We start from the raw sequence: 22,302 nt of genomic DNA on the forward strand, positions 1-22,302 counted from the left end.
TCATCTGCGCTAGGCATAAACTCAGTGTCAAGGCTAGGCATAAGCTCAGTTCAAACCCACAGTGTTCAGAGAGAAGATGGTACAGGGCAAGGATTAGCTCTGATCACAACTTCTAAATGTCTTCCGTGCAGGTTTAATGCTTATGTGTCTGAGAGACATTCTCAATGAAGCCATTTCTCAAGCCAGGGCTTTGTTTTGCTCACTCTCAAAAACATTCATCCATTGATACACAAACTAGCCTCTGACATTTGTTTGATGTTGTGATTAGACAGGGTATGATCACAGAGAGAGATGAAAGTCGCTATAACCCTTCTCTTTGAACACAAGCCCATTTTTCTGATAGCCCAGACATGCAGCAGAAGAGTGGAAGGAGGAAGCGAAGGGGAGTCCGGCCTTACCTCTGTATCAGCATCTGTTGCTTTAAGCTCAAACTCTGTGATGGTTTTTCTCACTCCTTCCTGAACTGTCATCCCCAGGCTTTGCACTATGGGTAAGGAGTCATCCACAGGGTTTATGGTGATGTCAAAAGTCTGGCTCACCTGGAACAGGAGGAAAAAACCTCTCTTGATGAACTCAGTCTACCAAAAATGCAACTTCATCGAAACAGTATCACTTTAAGGAGACCACGGTGATCCGGAGTTTGGGTCACTTAAGTCTGGCTTTGTCTAGTGAGTAAATACGAGCTGATCACGTGATTGTGACCTCTTCTATCCCTCCCCACTAATTTATTCTTCCTCTTTCTGTGATATTTATGGACATCCACTTTTCCCTCCCTCGTTCTACTTTATCCCTCCACCTCTATTTGCAGCTATGATTTTTCTCTTTCAGAAAGCAGGAAGGAGTCATTTCTCAAGAGTCTAACTGTGCTTCTCGGTATGTTGTCAGTGCATTGGATCAAAGCTGAGCTCCAGAAGCAATTGATAAGCAGATGAAAACCAGACACTGAAATCTTGGTAAAGCTGTTTCATGAGACTACATGATAGGTGGCCCCCCCTTACCTTCACAGGGCTTGTGTGAGATCTCTCACAGCAGGGGAAGTAAAAGCACCCACCACCATTGTGAAACGACAAACCCATGGTGTGGCTTGTTTCATCTCCTTTGCTATGTGTAACTGCCATTCGCAAGCAGCAAGAGGAAAACTGACTCCCATCACATCCTACAGAATCAATAGCCTGCTCTGACTCAGGCAAAAAGACGTGCTGGGACTTACCTCATTTGTTCCATCAGACACAGAAAAGGTGAATGCATCCGTATGCTTTTCAGCGTCACTGGTGTGGACATACTGGATGCTGCGAGAGGCCAAGTCTGCCTGGCTGAAGGAACCAATTCTTGTCCCTAGAAAAAGAACAACAGGGGAAAACGTGTAATAGAAAGAGCAAGCCAGGGCAAAATATAGGGAGCTGGACATATCTAGCCATAAGCACTCCGTCTTGGCTTGTTCTGCTCCAGTTCAGGCTGTACCATGAGCCTCAGCTGAGCCAGGAATTTAGCTGGTGTGGAGCCTCCTAAAAGCTCCGCTCAACAATGTTTAAATTATGTAGTGGCACCCCTTCTGCAAAAAGAATTATAGACTTCTTACCAGGCTTATAATTTTACAATGGCACCTCACACTGTCAAGACACCCTGTTGGTGATGGGACTCTCAGGGCAGAGGCCAAGAGAGAAGCTGTGAGAAAAATGGTAGATGTAACACTTCGATTTTCACTACTGTGCAGGACTGATCTAACCATGGCACTGCTGAGTATAAGCAAAAGGATTCCTGGCCTCACAGCAGTTTTTGAAAATGCCTTTGAAATCTCTGCTCTCTTCTCTTTTCCCCTCTTTGTACCCCTGCATTTAGAACAGACTAAGCCTCATTTTTAACACTGACTTATAGTGACATCTTTACAGGTCATGAGGTGTGACACAGACACAGAAAAGTACCTGACAAGCATTTTAAAATGCACTTGAGCTTTTAAGTCTTACTGCTGCGTTCGACAGTTTTACTGCTCTTAACAACAACAAAAACCCTGACAAAAAGTTTTTCAGCAGTTTATCATGCTAAATGGCTGCTGACAAGTATTGGCCACACTACAGAAGATATCAGGATCTGATATAAATAAATGAGCCAAAATTGGACGATTAGCCAAGGTTTCCCTCAGAGCTCATTAGCTTTAAATGTCTGTGTTCTCTTTTGAACACTCCAGCACTCTCTGCTTCAGTTTGGGTCATTTAGATCATGAGAACAACTCTTTCACAGTGTATGACTCTACATCTTTCTTAGTCCGTCACAAACATGAAAAAGCACAGAAATCATAATCATCACATTTTAAATAATAGGAGGAATAAAATCCTTAATCCAGCTATTTCAGGTTTCCAAAGTACAAAATTCACTGTTTAGTTTGCCATTTAGACAAAAATATTGCAATTTTAAAATTTTCTCTCAGCAGGGGATTTTCTTATTATAACTTCCATTCATTTTTCCTACCCTTTCAATGTGCTTGCCGGAGGACATCTTACACTGAGATGAGGCAAACCACACACTAAAACTGAGCTGGTACAGGGACTGTCTACACCTTGAAAACACACAGCAGGTATTTCCACTTTAATCTCATGTTAATGAGAAATCTAATTCTAATAAGACATAATCTTAGATGCATAATCTAAATCAGAAGAGCATATTACATGATAGCATAGATTTAGACTAATTCAATCAGAGAGGGGTAGGACACTCCTGCTGCCAGTGGGCATGGAAGACAAGTCTAAAAATCAGATCACATTTGCAAGTAATTACTTTCTGAGTTTCACAGGATTGACCAATACCCCCTCTCTGAATTACCAGAATTCATTATCCAGCGTATCCACCACACCACAACATAGCTTCCTTTTAAACTAACTCTGCAGTTAGTTCCCTTCCTCTCTTCAAAGTACAACTGGGAGAAAAGGCTGGTATTTAGGGATCAAGGGACATACTGGCTGAGAGGGGGGGTGGAAGAGTTGTCTTTCACCAAGGTGGGCTCTATTACCATGGACATTAGGGGATGGATTCTTTTGGACGTTGTACTATATGTGGTCACAGAAAAGGTTTGCCTGTCATGGAGATGCAGCAATAAATCCTGAAAGAGGAGATTTACACAGCGGCAAGCTGAACTGATCTGCAAAGTCCATCAAGCAAGGTTACTATGGGACATAAACTCACCCAGAGGCTGAATAAATCCTCATCTGTGATTACTGGGCTGCCTTGCCTCTACTCACCCCATTCTCCAACTCTCTGGGCTAATGACCATTTGATTTCTAACAGGAAACATAACTCTGTGCTGCTGACTCCAAGCACATTTTTTCTGCAGTAAGTCTTTAGAGTACAAAAGCCCTCCAGTGCTTTGCTGCTAGGACTACCCAATCAAGTAAAATAGTGACCTGCTAACCTGGGGAGGCCGCATGCTCCAGATGCCCCAGCTGTGGCTGCCTGGTGAGCTTGTACAGGAGCTGAGTTGGCTCACTGTCCTGGTCAGTGGCAGAGAGCTGAAGGGTTGTGATTGTCTTCGCTGAGTTCTCATCCAAGACCAGCCCTTTGTTGGTGATTATGGAAGGAGGAAATCTATCCTCTGAAAGGGTTAAATACAGAGCTGAGTTAGGAGACATTCACCCTCCTTTCCTTGGTGTTATTCAAATCAGGAACTTGTGTTCAAGCAAAAGACAACATAGATACAAACAGCCCCCAGAGTAGAATTTCCAAAACAGGTACTCTGGACCTTGGCATTAATCAAGGGGATAGTAACATTATGTCTTAAAGACAATCTAGACAGTATGACGATAATAAGGGGAATTTTTCTACATTTTTCAGTAAGTTTGTCAGAAGCCAAAGAACTAATGCTAACATCCACAAACTCTCCCCATGCCCCAAACTTCAACAGCCTTTGAATTAACAGCAAATAAAAACTGCATCTCAAGAATTACATCTTAACTTGGATGTTGGGATTCAAGAGGACTTTCTGCAAGAGAATGGCCATGTGAGCAATCCTGTGTGAGAACAAGACTGATAAGAGCCTCAGCCTGAGCAAGAATGTGATAAGGATGTGACCCTGAATGAGGGGGGAGAAACTCGACGAGACAAACAACCCCCGGAAGGGGTTGGGACGGAAGAGGAAACTCCACAAGGCAGGAAGACTGGCAAGGCTGTTGTGGCACCTTTTATCTAATCATAAGAAGGTTTAAAGCACAGGCTAAGTTAACTGTCCAGTCTTGAGGACTTGTACTGCATGTTACTCACGGGTGCAGGTGTAACCGTGAAATATAATAAAACCGTGAAATAAAAGGGCTTTCTTAGTTGTAATAAACGGGCATTGCTTGATCACATTGGTCGTGTGCGTGCTCAGCTCTCCTGCACTTGGAGTACACATGGAATAGGAATCTACGAAGGCCTCAGCTTTGCAGCAAAGAAAACATAACTTCAGCACTATCATTTACCTAATACACTAATATGAAAAACCTGGTCCGTCAGTTTGTTGCCATCTGCATCGATCACATCAAAGGTGAAGGCAAAACTTCCGCCAGGATCCCCTTTCTTGTGACTGTACACCACTTGCCCTGGAGAGAGGGATGGGACAAAAGAGGTGGTTTATTACAGGCGGCGTCATTTAATTCTTAATTTGGAACCAGACTGGCACTATAAGCTGAGGAATTTGGGGCTTGACAGAGCTCCTCGATTCGCATTTCATTACTTTCTCTCTTTACTCTTTTTCTCTCACTGAGACTTTATAATGCTTGCTTAACGATATGTGTTTCTGCTCTAAAATAACAACCTTATCTTACTTCTTTCCCTCTCCCTTCCCTGCTTCAAGTCACCCTCCCTCTCTCATAAAGATCATAGAATCACAAAATATCTCAAGTTGGAAGGAACTCATAAGGGTCATTGAGTCCAACTCCCTGCTCCTTGCAGGACTGCCTAAGAGAGCTACATATTACTTCCCATGATTATCTAAAATCAAGCACTCTCACCTTTATTTATATCAGCCTGGGTGAAACTTTTGACAGGTCCTTCAACAGAGATCTGGACAGGATTATCAATTTTGGTCAGCTGCAGATGGCCCATGCTGGGATCCCTCTTCATGACAAATCTGATCGTTGTGTCATCTGAATAAATAGCTGCTGCTTTCAAGTGCTGATCTGTGAGATGCACTGCAGAGCCTGGACCAGAGAAAGGAAGTCCACAATCAGCTTCAGCCAATCCAGTTAAGCAACTGGTTTAGACTGGACCATATAGCAATACCAGGCAATACCATTCTCCTCCCTCTCCCCGTACCAACTGGGAGCTGCAGGCCCCTGTTGACAGCTAATGTGGGTGGCTGCTTCTTCGGCAGCTCCATGGAGAACTCCAGCCTCCCCGTCTGCATGTAGAGACCATCCGTGATGGAGAAGCCAAACTCATCTGTTTGTGCTGCTGCACCACTCTGAGTATAAACGATCAGCTCATCCAAAATGTCCTGGTAGGTGAAGGATGAGCCCATGGACAGCACCTGTCCACGCTCCGGGGGCTCTGCAGCAGTCTGCCTCCTGCGAAGATGACCTGACAAACAATACATGGATGAAAATTATGGTGAGAAGAAAGCCTGCTGGGGACTCCTTCCATGCCAGCAATCAGTGGGATGCAGAGGTGGACATAGCCTTACTGGCAAAATTAAAGGAAGTTACCTGCTTTTGCCAAAACTGGAAGGAATTTGGCTACATACATGAGATCTGAAAAAGAGGGCACAGCCCTCATTAATTTAACATGACACTAGCCTTCACTTGACACCCTGCCTTGCTTTATCACTGCAGATAGATGCTAATTGCTCAGCTCTTTGGAACTGAACCCCACAATAGGAAATGGGGTAAGACAAAAGGCATTTCCCAGAGAAACGCATGCAGTGCCCCCTTCTCTTCCACAAATAGCTAGGGACAACTCTCAAAGAATAGGTCTGTTCTGAAGCACAATCCCTCTGCGGCTACTTGTCCAAATACAGACTAAATGTGCTTTATACAAATACACCAGGGTCTTCTTTCACATCAGGGGCTATATACACACACAGATATAAAGACTCTCAGACACTGACACATGGAGACACGTTCTGTCTCTTCCCACCCTCCCCCATCTTGTCAGGACTTACCATGTTCAGGACTTTTGGTAACCATGATGACAAGGTCCTTGTTCTGGGTGTCCAAGTCCTGCAGGTTGAGGGAGGCATTGGTAACGACCACGCCTGAGCCCTCATGCACTCTGACAGCCTCCAGCACCATCTTTGGGGGCTCGTCATTCTGTCGCTGCACAGGTCCCAAAGGCACACAGTCAAAAAAGGGGAAACAGCCAAGGGGAAAAGACCACTGCCCGCCTGAATGAAATACAAGCTACCAAATGACAGTACTGGTGCCAATATCCATTAATGGGCTACACCAGTCTCTCCAAATCTATCCAGCATCGTGGCTGCTTCTAAGAAGGAGAAGACATCTGAGAAATAAGCCCTGTGGAAGATACTGCAATGTACAAATGTTCTTCTGTTATCACAAGGGAATTACATGACTGTACTAGGGGAAGGAAAAGGATAGGAGGAAGGAAACTCCCGTTAATCCCATTCCCACATATTACAAAGGAGTGAGCAAAGCTTGAAATTTAGAAGTCATGGGTCTATGAGAAAGGAGGTGGCACTGGCAGCCAGGGAGCACAGGCATACCTGAATTGTGATGTTAATGCTCTGCACCTCAGACTGGCTGAAGCCATCGCTCACGTAAAAGCTGAAAACATCGCTTGTTGGCTCGATGCTTTCATGGACGCTCTGGTAGTAGTAAATGCTGTTCTCTAGGACATCTTGAAGGGAAAAGGATGCATCGGCAGTCACAGCAGACTCACGCTGCGGGCCAAAACTCTCACCTGCAAATCAGAATACCACTAGTGAAAGGGTGTTCAGTTCATAGATAAACTAAAACTAGAAGCAGCAGGATAGGAAAAGAATGGCACAGAAGGATGTTAATTCCTAGAACATGGCTTTCACACATCTTGTGACCTCTGTAGAAAGCAACATCTGCTGCATTACAGTAGGCATCAGGGAAGCTGCAGTTTTATGCATAGTAATGCAATCCCACATCCCAGGATCACTTAAGGCTTTCTTCAGGGATGAGACAATGGCTAATGTGCCATCTGGCCTCAATCTCTGTATCAAGCTTCACTTTGCAAAACTAAGTCTCAAACCCAAGAAAATCACCTGGCCATTGCCTGTTCAAGGAGAGAGGCTTACCATTACCAAGATGGCACAAACTGGAATTCATTCACAGGACACAATTTGGAGGGATGACATGTAATAGTTAGCAACCTGTGCTCTCCAGAAGGCAAGCACTGTTGTAATAAACCACTGCACTGACCAACCCATGGTGATATTTTACAAAGGCACATTATGATTTAAGTAAAATGATATATGCCACTCCTGTTAGGACCACACACAGGATTAAGCAGATGAGTCTCCTGGATGAAAATCTTTGGACAATATGGTATAAATCCTACCTTTTCTTGATAATACAATGAGGTAAGAGACAGTTACCAGCTATGGTCTACCAGAGCTCTCACAGCCTTAAAGCTTGCTGGGACATTTGGAGAAATTTAGCAAAGTTTGTTCTGTGTAACAAGGACAGCCAAAATAAAACATGCTGAAAATACAACATATGGGCTTGAAAAGGCTCTTAATGCCCCAGTCTCACAACTTAGATCAGTCTCCAATAAACAAGAATTAGGAGAAAATGCTCCCCAGACACAGTTTATCTTATAATGCTGACCTTACGAGCTCTTTATGACCAACTGATGCCAGCCAGCACTGCACTGAGGAACTGCAGTGAGACAGATCAGAATGTGCTCCAGCATGGCATTCCCTTTCATCAGCCAGGAGGAAGAAGAGATAGCCAAGCAGTTTACCTGTCTTAGTGTTTTCAATGTAGCCATACATAGGTAGAGTGATAACTGTGACCCTCAAGTCTTCCCTGGCAGCAGTATCATAATCAGCAGCTAAGTGGTGACGAGCCAGCAGTGGCACCCTGGCCCCCTCATCCACCTGGAAAGCAAAAGCATATGACAAAATTACTGCCAATGCACACAACACAAAGCAGCACAAGAATTATTAGTGAACCAGTCTGCCTCCATGGAAGAGGCTTGCTGGGTCTCTGAAGTCCCATCCTCCCTTAGATCTCTTAAGCATGAAATCAGTGGGGAGGTGAGGTGGGGTGGGAAGAAGAAAGCCTGCCTGGTCCCCAGGAGGAGCCTGTGAGTGCTTTATCAGGGCAAGAAGAGAACTGGCAGAGTCATGCTGACCTCTTGGCAAGCAAGATCTGCACTTCTTGTGCAGAAGAGCCTTTTGAAGGCAAGGGAGGGGGAATGCAAAGCTGGAAAGGAGGGAGATGACTTCAAAAGGCTTTGATAAGGAGTCTGAAATGTTGTGTATCAGTCCAAAGCACCAGATGTTTTCAGACTTGTCTTCTGCTCATCCTTTACATACAAGCTGGTGAAATAAAGGATAAAATATTAAACAGGGATAAGTCAGAGTTGTTCCACTGATACCAGCAGGACACTCTAGGGAAAACCTGCTGACTAGAACAGATGTAAGCAGGTGAGGTTCAGGAGTGCAACCATACTGTCAGCCTCCTCTGGCCTCCAAGTAATTTGTTAACCCTTTGCACTCACAGGGTTGCATGTGCAACACCCTGTTTCTTCAGTAATTTTCCCTCAGTCCCAGAAAACCATTTAATTCCTCACATCTAAGACATTCTTGTCACTGTTCTCAGTATCCTGGGTAGCCACTTACAGTGATATGGTCAGCAAAAGCAATGAGTGACGGCATTGTCTGTGCAGATGTGATAGTGATGGTGAACATCTGTCTGTCAAGCCGGTTGTTATCAGCATCAAAAACAACAAAGTGGAAGATATCCATAACTGGCTGATTGCCGGTCTCAAACATGGTGGAGTAGCTGTGAAAGTCAGAACACAGTCTGGGTCAGGGAGTCTCACTAACAGTCAGGCAAATACATCTCATCCCTGCATTTAGAGGTGAATGTATACCTCTTGAAAGAGAGGTGTTATTTCAGTTCCCAACTTTCCTTCACATTCATTCCCTGAGTTCTTTTAAATCACTGTTTTAGGTTTGCCTAACTAAACTATCACCATGACATTATGGACACAGAAAAAGCCCCCATAATTTGAAGCTACACCAACTCCTGGCATTTCAGACATGCATCAACACCTGATTCTGCGTACAGGAAATATTCTCATTCATCATCTCATAGGATACAAGAGCCAAGGAAGGAAAAAATATCTTTGATACAGTGTACTAACACAATATAGCCCAGAGACCGTGGCGGAAAGCCCACCAAGCTTTTAACTGGCATGTCTTAAAGGGGAATAGCTCTTTGATACCTGATCCTCTGGCTGTTGATATCTTCCATGGTGAAATTATAAACCTTGGAAACCTCTTCATCATGAGAGCCTGATGTCTGTAAGAGGGTGCCATATGCAGGCAGAGATACTAACTGGATTCTTATTTCTGAATCATGAGAATTGTTGTCCTAAACATGAAGAAACAAACCAAATCAAAACAAGACAAGATTTATTTTTGTTTCCCTCCATGAAAAATGGAAGGAGAAATAAAATGTTTTATAGGGAAATATATAAAGCTAGCTGGGTCAGACCCACAGCTGATGAATATTAAATGAAGCTCTATTGATGAGAAGAGTCAACTGGATCGACATGTTCAGAATCTATCACAAAAAGTATTTTCATTTTCTCTCAGCTCAGAGAGGTTTTCTTTGTGTCCTTGTATCACATTAACACAATCTTCCAGACGTAAACCTGATATTTTTTTTCAAATTAGTTTACGCTCCTAGTGGACTGGAGTATTTATGTAATACTCTTTTCCTGACTGCAAATAAAGAGAGCAAAAATTTAGCTGAAGGCTGGCACAGGGAGTAACTATTGCCCACCAGTGCTTCAGAGAGAGACACAGAGCTAAGTTCAGTTCTTAGTAAAACAAAGGTTAATGTGGAGCAATGCTGCAAAAGGCAGTTTCACATTAAACTAAAAGCTGATTTTGGCTCTTTTTAGCTATATTAAGTACAACTATCTCTATGATATCACAACTCAGATGTCATCTTTATTCTAAAAGTTTTTGTTGGTTGCTTGAAAAATAAGACCCAAAGGAAAAATCATCGTATCTTCAGCATATAGGTTAGGAATGAAATTTCCTTTTCCCTTATTGTCCTCTTACTCAGATTAAACCTGAACAGCTCCCTTGTCAGTCTTCCTCCTTAAGAAGAGAACAGAACTGACCCTAGACTTCTATTCAGACTGATCCTGTTGAAAAAAACATTCATCTCCCTTCTTATCCTACCTCATCCCCTTCAGTTCCCTAATCATTTCTCTGACAGCCACCTCCTTAGGTCTCTCCAGCCTCACACATGCACTGCAATCTCTCCTCCCTGAGGGAAGCATAACTGCATACCTGAAACCCACTTCTAGTGCACTTGTTGCTACATCATCTGCAACGAGTGAAACACCTTTCTTCTGAATTTCATAAGCAGGATAACTCTTGTACAACACACAACCCCTGGGACCAACTTCAAGCTACGAAGGAGTGCAGCACCTTGGGTTGCTTAAACCTCTCCCCTTCAAATATGTCCAGAAAAAGAACCAGGTAATTTTGGAAGGGGGGTGAAGGGTCTGAAATTTTCAAGGGATTATCACTTAGCAAATCCATGTGCTTTATTAGCAAGTCTGTTTAACACAAAAATCTGGGATTAACTCAGTTCTCATGTTTAGCATGGCAGTTTACCTTGGTTACAGTCAAACAGGCATAGCCTTAAAACCCTGTTGCATGAAAGAGTCTATTATCCCCTTTTTGGCAGCAGTAGTCAGGACACAGTCAAAACTTGAGCTCTCTACCAAGAATCCACACTGAGTGCAGAGAGGCATGTGTGTTGAAGGGACTGTGGGGGGATAAGGAGGCTGGCAGCATTCACTTGGTTTAGAAATAGATGAAAGCTTACAATATAAGCGAGGTGCAATCGAGAGAGAGTCACAGAGCTTTTACTAGCCACGGTGATTGCCAACAAGCAGCCTGGGGCCAGCTGTGGACCATTTTTATCCAGCAGGGCCACTTCCACCCTCAGCACTGTGGTCACTGTGGTGACACCATCGGTGACAGAGATTTCCATGCTGTCCTCTGCTGCTCCTGAGCCATCATGCACATACTGCAGAGCATTTCGAGTGACGTCCTCGTAGCTGAAGGTGTCACCTTCCCAAAAAGAAAATGCACAAGTCAGAAAGACTGTTCAGAGCATCAAGCCAATTCAAGTGACCTAAGGCCCCAATTTAGCAGAACGCTTAATCATGCGCTAAACTGGCATTTAATACTATCCTTACAGGGATGTGAGATAGGAAGACTTTTATTAAGGAGCAATATATGCAGGGCAGAGGAAAAGCTGTAACTTTCACAGTTTCACAGACACAGTGACTCTTCACAATTCTCGGAGTGCCCAGATCCTCCTTTCTTCCCAACTGCTTTGTAAGCTCATGTCTGTCATAGCTAGATAAGGCTACCCTCTCCACATCTTCTGCTTGCCCTACTCTCCCATGTTTATCTGATCACACACTGGAAACTGCTGCCACCAAAATCAACAGTAAAATGCCACAGGAGCTTTTGGCTGCTGGATCACAACAGTTTTACATGAACTTCACTATGTTCCTTCACTAAATTCTTCACTACTTCACTAAATTACTTCAGATTTAATTTACCGTGTAAAACAAAATATATTTTTTGATTACCACCTGGTTACAGTTATCACAAAAGCGTGACTGTCAACTAGCCCACACATGCTCGGTACAGGAAATGCGCAGACTCAGCCAGGAACTAAACAACAAATGGGAAAATGTCTTTCACGCACACTCTCCCACAGTCACACACCTCCAGGCAGAAAATTCACATGCTTGGGGATGTGGCCATATCTGCCCAGAGGCACCTGCCTCCTCCTGGTCAACTAAACCAACTAGGTGGGCAGGCACATGCTGACCCCTCCCCTGCGCTGAAGAAGACTTCTGCTCAACTCACCTGCTCTCATGCGCTCCTGCATGCCTGTGCTGTACTTGAGTACAATGCCATGAAGGGGCGGTTTCACCAGCTCAAAGAAAAGACCCTCTGGAGCTGTATCAGTGTCGCTCACAGCTAACTGAATCCCTGTGCCGGGGAAAGAGAGCATGGCTTCAGCATCCTCAGACACTACACTGGGAATATCCCTCAGGTTTTCCAATGTGCTCTTGTGAATGGAGTCAGAAAACTGTAATTCAGTCAGTAGGTGAAAAGTAAAATAATTCTGGAGCTGCCCTAGCCCAAGAGCTTGCTGGTTTCATGGAAATAATTACTCTTCTGATGATGCTCACATCAGTTTGTATCAGAGAACTTATTGCTAGCATGGCTCACAAATGACAGCTAAGCAAACCCTCAGCTTATGAGACAGATGTGCATATGTTCATATAGTGGGTGGATGTCTACAAAAACCCCAGAGCACCTCCTGACACAAGCAGAAAGTGGCTTATCCTAAACAACCCAGCATAGCAGATCACACCACTAACCAATAGTTCAGCAACTGCAGAACTGCCTAAGAGGGAAAAAGCAGAGGAGCAGCAGGTCCCTAATCCTGCTCTCCCCTGCCTCAGCCAATGAACAGACCTGCCATATGCTGGAGGAGCACTGCCAGATCCCCAGGCACTTTTCTGGGGCACCACTGCACAGTTTTCTCAGTGGTTGCTGCTACACCTGCACAACCACAGCTCCTTAGCTAAATGGACAGAGGTGAGTGAGACTAAAACTCTCCCTTGCTCCATCCATGTGGCCTCCTTGCAATAAACACCATGCCTTAAGCTGAGCTCTACATCCCATCCCTTCTACCCAACTCACCAATGGTGGCTTTGCCCCCCTGGCTGACCTCCAGGAACGGAGCTGTGATCTGGAAGACTGGAGGCTGCTGCTCTGCAGAGAGCAAATGAATGACAAACACCATCTCCGGCGTTGTGTGTTCTCCATCAGACACTAGACAGAGACAAAAAACACATCTGAGTGTAGGGTTGTGTTTTCAGGGACTCACCTGGGAAATTCACCTTTCTGTAGAAAATCCCAACCTACATTACAGACTCCCCTCCCACCCTGTCAATCTGCACCTTTGTCTATGGACATACACACACAATTCACACCTGCCAACAGTATTTATCTTTGCCCCTAACTCAACTCCTAGCAAGACAAATGTAACTTGTAAAAGTCTACGTGTGTGCATGTGTACATACTATTCATACATCTATCAAGTGTGCTCATAAGTCAGAACATGGACTTCTCCTTGGTGATGGATCACTTTGCATACCTGTGCTAGAAAGCACATGGAAAGGGAAGGATATGTTACAAGCAGCTTACCAATAGCAATTTAACTGTGAAAATATTTCCATGCTATATTTTAAAAAAGCAGAGTAAAACTCTGTCATCCTGACTTTTAGGACAGATTCCAGGTGACTATTGGAAAAAGATGTCTCTAGTGAGCCGCAGCTTAGCTTCTATAAAACACTGCTGTGACAAGATGAATTCCCCATGCATGTGCATTTCCAAAAATTCCTACTGAGTCCCCATAAGTGTGCTTGCAGCAGAGAAAGGCCAAGGAATAACCGGCAAGGTGGAGGGCACAAGGATTAAAAACTGCTTTGACCATGAAAGAGCAAAAGGTTCACATACCTGTGAATCGGAAGTTCACTGAATCTGGGAGACCTGATGGGACAAACACAAACATAGAGTAATTGTGGTCAGGAAAGGAAAGCACATACTGATGTGGACTTACACAATTTTTGGAGAAAACAAGAGTCTGGAGTCTTTCTTCACCCAGGAAAACACTCTTTCCTTGCCTTTGCTGCAGGTAATGAGAGATAACATGCTACCTCCTCCTTCAAACTGTTAAACTACTCTTGATGTAAGTGGAGTGCATGATGATGCATAAAACTGCAGCTACCATGTACTGTCACCTCATCACATGATCCTGCACATCAACTGGTCAAACACACTTGAAGCCTGTCCTAATTTTGCCCCTCTGCCTCCTGCTCCAGACTGTTACTCCTCTGATGGTAGAAATCTTCTAATACCTTGGCTAAATTGATTCAGATCATATTCATCAATTCTAGTCTCAATCTCAGAACTAAACCTCCAGTGCATCAAAGATCTCAAGCATGGGAGGGACAACAGTACCTAACCACACAGCAGATGAGCAGTTTGCCCAGCACAGCACCCAGTACTAGTGCTGGCAATGCTCAGTGCTGCAGTGAACACTGCCATATCCCCATAATTCACTGAAAGTTGCTACACCAAACCACATGGGGAAAATCTTGTTGAAGTTAGAAGAGGCAGGTGAACTCTTGTTACACTCCTCCAGGGCAGGTTCCTACTTCCTTTGCATCATTCAAGCCTCATATAACCATGAAGTCATTCCAGGACTGAAGGAAGACCAACAGTCCAGCTACCTCTATCAGACTGACAAGGCACTACAAAGAACATTCAGTTCCTTACCCGCAAAGGAGAATGCAATGATTTCTCTCAAGTGAGGAGCTGCAGTCGGTGGACGGTAAGCAATCTTGCCATGGTTTATATCTGCTTGGGTGAAATACCTGACTGGGGAGAGAGGCCTGTCTCTATGCTCCACTATACCTATAGAGGCAGAGAGCTCAGTATTAACAGGAGGAATCCATTTTATTTTTAAAAAAGATACCAAAGGCTACAGCTTCTTTTTCTCTCCCCAGGTACTTCTTTTTACATCTTCAGTGGTTCCTGAATGAGCCAGATGGCTGTAACTGCATAGAGGACGGGTTCTCGGGACAGGAGAAATTAAACGGAGATTCTTCACTCAGTCATTTCTTCAAATACCTCTCACTAGAGAGATGGAAAGCAGAAAGCCACCAGGTACAACATTCAATATATTCCAGACAACAGTAAGAAAACTGTCTGAGCTCTGTGGCTGATTCCTAAACAAGCCAAAGAAACCAGGTTAAGAAACAAGGTGTTTGAAAGTTATCAAAGGAGGCTGAACAGATTAGCAGATGCCTCCACAGAATGATACCCTGAGGGAAAAATTAGATGTGCTCAGAAAGCATGGCAATTAATTCAGCAGCAAGCTGCCATATTCTGAATAGTTACACTTGCCTTGGCCAGGAAGGAGAGGGAGAGTCACGTTGAACAGGATTTTCTCACTAGGAATCTCCGGGTCTACAAAGGAGAGGTGATGGGGCTCAATCACTGTCACACGGTCCTCCAGCACCTCAATAAACACATTAGACCATGAGCATCAAGGCCAGAGACATGGGAAGATTCACTCAAAAATGCATTGAAAGAGAATTTGCTTTGCTATATTAAATATAAGAGAGCCTTTGAATTTAAAGGCCTAGTTCTTAGACCTAAAACTAACAAGGGATGGATGGGCTGAACCTTTACCAAGTCTCTCAAAAAGGACAGTAAAGCTTGATAATGAGTAAAATTTGCTAAACTCTTATGAGCCACCTAAACTCACTTTCACCTCATCTGTAACCCAAAGCAAATGTGTAACACAGAAGCGGGGTACTATCATACTCAACAGAAGAGAGCTCTGTACAGGTCCACCTCTGTTAAGTCCTTTCGGGAGCATCAGAAGGTGCTTATCAACCTATGAAAAAGAGACAAACACCTCCTCCTTCATAAAACTATGAGATTATCCCCACTTTCATGCTGTCTAGGAAAGTGGCAGTGTTTTTAGTGCACTCTGTCTCTGCAGATGCACAACGTCCATGCTCACAAGTGAAGGAGTTTCTTTTTTGACTTACAGCAACTAAGAAGAGATAAAAGAAAATCTAATTTGATCAAAAACTCCCTGGATAAAGATATAAGTCATTGCCTACATAGTTTTCTGGTATAGTGTGATGTGGCTAGACTGGATTTGCTTTTGAAAGATATCCTGAAAATGACTCAGCCATTTTCATTGGAGCATAGAGGAACTAAAACTTTCTCTTTTAAATCTGTTTAAAAGTGTTCTGATCTTGCCATTACAAGATTATCACTAGCCAAAGGCGGGCAGTGTGTTACAGGAATTACAGTGCTGCATGAACGGACTTAAGTGCACAAAGGCAGTTAACAAGCATGTGTTCATGAACCTTAATCCTGCAGAATTAACAGCTATGAGAAGTCACTGAATTAAATAGTTCAGCTGGGTATGAAAAGGATCCAGCTCATTTCATAATCACAAACAAAATATGGAGAGAACAAGCTAAATTAAGGATATGGGCAATTAATTCATCTGCTTTAGAACATGAAATGATCAGGTTCAGGAACAAATGACAGGCTTTTACTAGTCACATCAAGTGCAGCCCACTGAACTGTGTTGTTTACACATCTGTAAGGCCACCCTGTCAAACCTGTGTCTCATTCTGCTGGCCTTGGGTCCCAGAATGGACGTTGGACTGGACACTGGAAAGGTGAGGTTTCCTGACAACAGCTCAGTACACCATGAATGCCACCGAACTGCCAGTTCTTCTCTCTCCAGTGTTTTTCACCCAAACACATCAGAGGAGAAACCACAGCCTATGAATGACTGTTGTGAAGCAGTAAATAAAACCTTCTCAGTCCTTCTGAGATGTGAAAGTGGGTTAGATTCCATCTAACTGGAATCAAAAGCCACAAAGTTTATTTGTGTTATCAGCACTGCCATATATAGCTCTGTATAAAAAGGGTAGGCTTAATATGAACAGTGATGTCCATTTCATTCAGCTGTTCTGAAGGAAGTGGGAGGAGGGAAGGAAGGGAGGAGCACCTCTTCATACGCTTACAAAACTTTATTCTTCACAAACCCAATTTCAGTTTGCATTCAGCTAGAGTGAAGCTCAAGGCTCTTTTTACCAATACAGAGGAAACGCGTAACTTGACTGAATCAAAAACAGTATACGTGTATGCCCAGTTTAAACACCAGTCACCAAACTTTCTCTGACCTTTCTCAGTAGGACACTCAAAGACAAGGCTAGGGGTATATGGGAAGACTTAACATTTTGTGCTTGCTCTTCAGCCGAGAAGCCAATATAATTCTGAAGGAGTTTGAAGACAGATGAACAGAACTCAATCATGTTGATGCAAGGAAGTGCAATTTTATGATGAAAAGATTTACGGTTATGGTTGCTTCATAGTTGCCTCCAAGGCCTATTTGTCTCTCCCAAAGGCAGAGCTTGCAGGTGGCAAGGCGCCCCTCAGTAAAACGTATTTTACGGCACTATTGAATTTTGTGGTGTGTAATTAGCTATAAAATCCAGCACTGCATGGCTCAGCCAGACATCTCTCCCATCAATTTTGTCAATAACGACAACAACAAAAAGTCAACAGCAGAAAGATACATTGCTGGCTATTGCTCCAAGTAGCAGTCTGAGCATGTTTTATTATTGCCCATGAAAGGTCACCACTATTTTAAACCTTGACAAGGCCGTCATGTCATGGACTTTTCACTAATCCCTCTCCCACCCCTTCTTTTAGACTTTTCTGGTCCCATACTGGGCAGGCTGTGCTGGCTTAGAAGTATTTTGCCTCCCCTTAGGACGCTTCTCCCAGGAGAGATCCCTGGGAGATGTGCCACATCTGCTCTCCTGCACTGCATGGGCCTCTCAGTGTGCTTTTGTCCTGTCAGGGAGCACCCAAGGGCACAGGATTTCTGTTTGATAATACTGAGCGTAGTGTTGGCACCTCACATGTTCTAAATAAATCATCAGGAATAAATAATGCCAAAGATGACTGCACGATACGTTCAGGCAGACCCAGCTCTCCCTCTCCCTGCAGGCAGCTGCTGCCTGAAGGTTTGGCCTCAGCTCCGTTCATGTTTCTTGCAGGTCCTTATCTCTCTGCTTTCCCATCACAGCCTGCCCTGTCTCACTCTGCTCAGGACTGCTGCTCAGTGGATTATGATACTGGTCCCCCTCTGAAAGCCCCACAGACCACAGCAAAGCTATGAGGCCAAGGTGATATCTAAATCAAACTCCCTGACCCTAGGGTCCTGGTGCTCTGTGCATCCTAAGGGGTGACCTGGGTGCAGAGCCCTGAAGCTCCCCTCTAGCTCATGTGTTTGGGATCCCTCCTTACAGTATCAAAAGAGACAGCAGGAGTAGAGGGGAAAGCTGGACTTTACCCACACATGTGATGGGGACACATGGAGAAGGCATGTACCAAAGTCAGAGAGCTCACAAAACCAACTTTAAACTTAGAGGTCATCTTTTCAATTAACACAGTCAGGAAAATAACTACATTAGAGACACCACTCTTATCAAAATGGCCATTCCCAGAGTTGATGCTGCAAGAAAAGGTAATTCAGTTCCAAGGATGCATAACGGGCTTGTCTGAATGTTTTCCACATACATTATAATTATAGCCTGTGTTCCTGATGTCAGAATGATGGATGAAAACTTTCTAATGTGGGTGGGCTGCAGTTCTGATAAATAAAGTTTACAGTGGAATTATTGGCAAGATCCGTTCATTATAGTCTCTCTTAGCCACAGTTTTTCACTCTTGCCATTTCTAATGGCTCCTCAGGAAAGGTGTTTTCAAAATGCTAAGTATTCCACTAAAAAGATGTTAAACGTATTTTTTTCTCTCTCCCTTCTAGTCTATGCAGTCATCACTTTTAATACTGAGTTTTTCAACTTTTATGTTTCCCTATCACCACCCCTTTCTAACCTGTCCATCTATTTTTTCAAATTCTATTCCAGTTATCTGTCTGGTGCATACAGTCTGTTCCACAGATTTAGTTCAATCTTTGAATCAAGCATAACAGCACAGACAATAGCAAGTGCAGGAACAAAAACTCAGTGGTTACTGCTCTAAGCAAGGCTCTGGTTGCTGTGCACTGCTGCAAGGAGAGTGGGAATACAGAAACCATCAGTCAGTGGTGTCAGTTCACACTTACAGCCATGTGCAAAGAGGAGCCGAGGGAAAGCTGAGGTGCTCTGGGTGTCTGTGGGAGAACAGCAACATTGAACACATGGCTTTCCAAGCTGGTTTGTGGACTGGCAGAGCTGGACACCTGGAAAGGAAAGACCACATCAATGGATACCTGACAGAGTACACCACTGCATTTCTAGACCAGTTTCATACTTTTTCTCTCTCCTCCTGGTCTGGGAAGGCAAAGACACACCATTCCAGTGGCTAACAACCCAAAGCATACACAAATGGTAGCTGATGGGAACTAAGGCCTTTAAATAGTAATCAGTTTCTCCATTACTGCCTGTACAGTCTAGAAATTGTTCACCTCTTTATTAACATTTAGAAAGATATCTTGTTTGTCACTTCTCTACCTGCTATTCATTCCTGTTTCCCCCAGATACTGCCATAGTTTTGCTCAATTTTACTTTAATTGTCTGTACATCTTAGTAGAAATTTTCATCACAGGAACAGAAAAAATAATGGGCTTTTAAACCTTCCTCCCACCCTCAAAATGACCCATCAGTTGTGCTGACAAGGTGAAAATAACTGGTCTTTGAATAATGGCACTGCTTTGGCAGTGATTCCCTGTGATCCCAGCATCTTCCAAGAGAGGCTGCACTCATGTTTCAGAGACCCATAAAAATTTTCCATACCTCACAATAACACCAAAGTTAAGTCAACGGTATCTAACCATATAATAGTATGCCTGCTGTAATGACATATAAAGCAAGTATTAAATTTGTAAAAATTCAAAGGACCAAAACCATCCCCTAGAGATAAGTCTGCAAGTGTTCACAGCAATCCTGAGATAAGGCAAGCACCCAAAGAAATACAGTCTTCTTTGTTAGGCTGTTATGGCTTTATCTTTCAGTAGGGATGGAAATGCGCACTTGAATTCAATAGAGCATTGAATTCAACAGAGCACTTTGTGAGCAAGAGCAGACTTCAGCACAAGCTTAATTTTCAGAAAATGCATGCTCTACTGAAATCTATAAAATTATTTTAGCCATTTGCTGGACCTGTTCTGAGTTGCTGTCATCTGAATGGTAACTGCCAGAATACTGACAAAAACAACATGTTGGCCCTTTCTGAGATGCCCCAATCCATGGTTCAAGACTCAGACAGATGTATTATGGTCTCCTGATGTGACCCAGGCAGTTGTGGCTTCCTTTCTCAGCAGAGCTCTCCATACAAATATTGCTACTGCTCCAAGATACTAAAACCAAACATTTAACTCATGCAAAATGCATACTCCATAAGAGGAATGTAGCAATTAAGCTAAAGATTAGCTTGTTCAACATTGACGCTCACAAATTCCTCATTATCACTTATGTTAATTACTTTAGAAATTACCTTAATTGCCTCTTCGGTGCTACAGTAATAGCTTCTAACTTGTAAACCAGATGTAACAAATACTGCCTGCAAGTGTTCATGTAGGTTCAGCATTATGGGAGGCTGTTAAACCTCCCAAACAAACAGCAAGGACCTATCTGAGGAATTTTATGGCTGTTAAACCTGTGGGGAGGTGGGATTTATTTTAGCATTACATCTGCTGGGGAGTATTTGTACCTTTTCATCTGTTTGCAAGAAGTACTCTATAGCAAAAATTAAATTATCTTAGGGATTGCAGAAAGTAAGAGGGCTACTTGGTTTTGCGGCTTGCAAAACAATTTTTAAAAGCACTCAAAACATTTTGCACTTGGAGTAAATATTACAGGTTTTATGAGAGCGCAATGTATTTGCCATGCAGTATCAAGGAGTCAAACCTCCTCTCTGAACTGCAAATGGGACATCAAGATGGCCAGGATATGAGCTGCAGTAACACACCTTGCAGAGAGAAGTCCTTTCACAGTGGTCTGGATTGCAGGGATGCCTTGAGAGAGTGTGGGCCACAGCACCTCTGTAAAGATCTCCTCATGCAGATTTGGCACCCAGCTGGAGGATCTCTTTGACAGCCAAACATGAAGCTATCTGGATCTACCTCCACACTTCTTCCTTGTCCCCTGGGACCAGCCTCATCTCAAAGAACGGTAGTGGAAAGGAGGCAGCAAGGTTACAAGATGAGTGGGAGTTACCCTCTCTGTTACCTCTTCTAAGGACTGCCAGACAAAAAAACATCTCCCATTTCTATTTCTTCCCCCAAACCAAGCCCAAACACATCAGTAGGGTGTCCCCAAGGGACAATCCTACCCCACAGGCAAAAGGCCAGTGGAGAAGGGATCACTATCACAGGAAGAATCATAGAATTCTAGAATGGTTTGAGTTGAAAGTGATCTTAAAGATCATCTAGTTCCAACACCTCTGCCATGGGCAGGGACACCTTCCACTAGCCCAGGTTGCTCAAAGCCCCGTCCAACCTGGCCTGAAACACTGCCAGGGAGGGGGCAGCCACAGCTGCTCTAGGCAACCTGTGCCAGTGTCTCACCACCCTCATGGGAAAGAATTTCTTCCTAATATCTAATCTAAATCTACACTCTTTCAGTTTAAAGCCATTATCTCTCGTTCTATCACTAAACACCCTTGTAAAAAGTCCCTTTCCAGTTTTCTTTAAGTACTGGAAGGCCGCTATAAGGTCTCCCTGGAGCCTTCTCTTCTCCAGGCTGAACAACCCCAACTCTCTCTATGGCAGCTGCTCCATCATCTTGGTGGCCTCCTCTGGACCTGCTCCAGCAGGTCCATGTCCTTCTTATGTTGGGGGCCCCAGAGCTGGACACAGCACTGCAGGTGGGGTCTCACAAGAGTGAAGTAGAGGGGGAGAATCCCCTCCCTCGATCTGCTGGCCACACTTCTCTTGATGTAGCCCGGGATACAGTTGGCTTTCTGGGCTGCAGGCACACATGGCCAGGTCATGTTAAGCTTCTCATCAACCAGCACCCCCAAGTCTTTCTCGTCAGGGCTGCTCTCAATCCATTCATGGCCCAGACTATATTTGTGCAAGGGATATTACCCCGGCCCATGTGCAGGACCTTGCACTGAGGTTTGCACAGGTCCACCTCTCCAGCTTGTCAAGATCCCTCTGGATGGCATCCCTTCCCTCCAGCACCTCTGGATGCACTGTCACGCTGATGGGATGTTACAAGCCTGCTAGTTTCATCCTGTGGAAATTATAAGTGCAGATCTCTTTGCCCATTCACTCTGGAGACTCTTAATCTCAGAATGCTTTCCTGCTTAGACTAGCTAGCAGGCACTAGGTCAACATCATTGCTTCTCTACAAAACCCTTTCCTCCCTGCAATGGAATTGTTTTACAGAAAATCAGGCCAGCTATTAGTTTAACAGCTTAAATGTTAGATGCTACTTCAAAGATAATTGTCT

General features: G+C 43.9%; 1 protein-coding gene across 1 annotated transcript in view; it reads right to left on the reverse strand.

Annotated features, from left to right (window-relative positions):
* Positions 1 to 22,302, reverse strand: part of FRAS1 (Fraser extracellular matrix complex subunit 1) — a 173,025-nt gene that overhangs the window by 23,704 nt on the left and 127,019 nt on the right. Inside the window, exons 31-48 of the mRNA XM_026847900.1 lie at positions 18,972 to 19,088; positions 15,209 to 15,323; positions 14,579 to 14,716; positions 13,757 to 13,789; positions 12,938 to 13,069; positions 12,092 to 12,217; positions 11,031 to 11,278; positions 9,406 to 9,554; positions 8,798 to 8,960; positions 7,915 to 8,050; positions 6,686 to 6,882; positions 6,125 to 6,278; positions 5,281 to 5,544; positions 4,977 to 5,165; positions 4,446 to 4,565; positions 3,404 to 3,583; positions 1,211 to 1,335; positions 399 to 539 (exon numbers count right to left, since the gene is read on the reverse strand). Of these exons, the coding sequence (XP_026703701.1) occupies positions 399 to 539; positions 1,211 to 1,335; positions 3,404 to 3,583; positions 4,446 to 4,565; positions 4,977 to 5,165; positions 5,281 to 5,544; positions 6,125 to 6,278; positions 6,686 to 6,882; positions 7,915 to 8,050; positions 8,798 to 8,960; positions 9,406 to 9,554; positions 11,031 to 11,278; positions 12,092 to 12,217; positions 12,938 to 13,069; positions 13,757 to 13,789; positions 14,579 to 14,716; positions 15,209 to 15,323; positions 18,972 to 19,088 (2,727 nt within the window). The remainder of the gene's footprint in view (positions 1 to 398; positions 540 to 1,210; positions 1,336 to 3,403; positions 3,584 to 4,445; positions 4,566 to 4,976; positions 5,166 to 5,280; positions 5,545 to 6,124; positions 6,279 to 6,685; positions 6,883 to 7,914; positions 8,051 to 8,797; positions 8,961 to 9,405; positions 9,555 to 11,030; positions 11,279 to 12,091; positions 12,218 to 12,937; positions 13,070 to 13,756; positions 13,790 to 14,578; positions 14,717 to 15,208; positions 15,324 to 18,971; positions 19,089 to 22,302) is intronic.

Source organism: Athene cunicularia, assembly GCF_003259725.1.
Source record: "Athene cunicularia isolate RWA chromosome 4 unlocalized genomic scaffold, athCun1 chr4_part2, whole genome shotgun sequence".
In the NCBI taxonomy this organism is placed as follows: domain Eukaryota; kingdom Metazoa; phylum Chordata; class Aves; order Strigiformes; family Strigidae; genus Athene; species Athene cunicularia.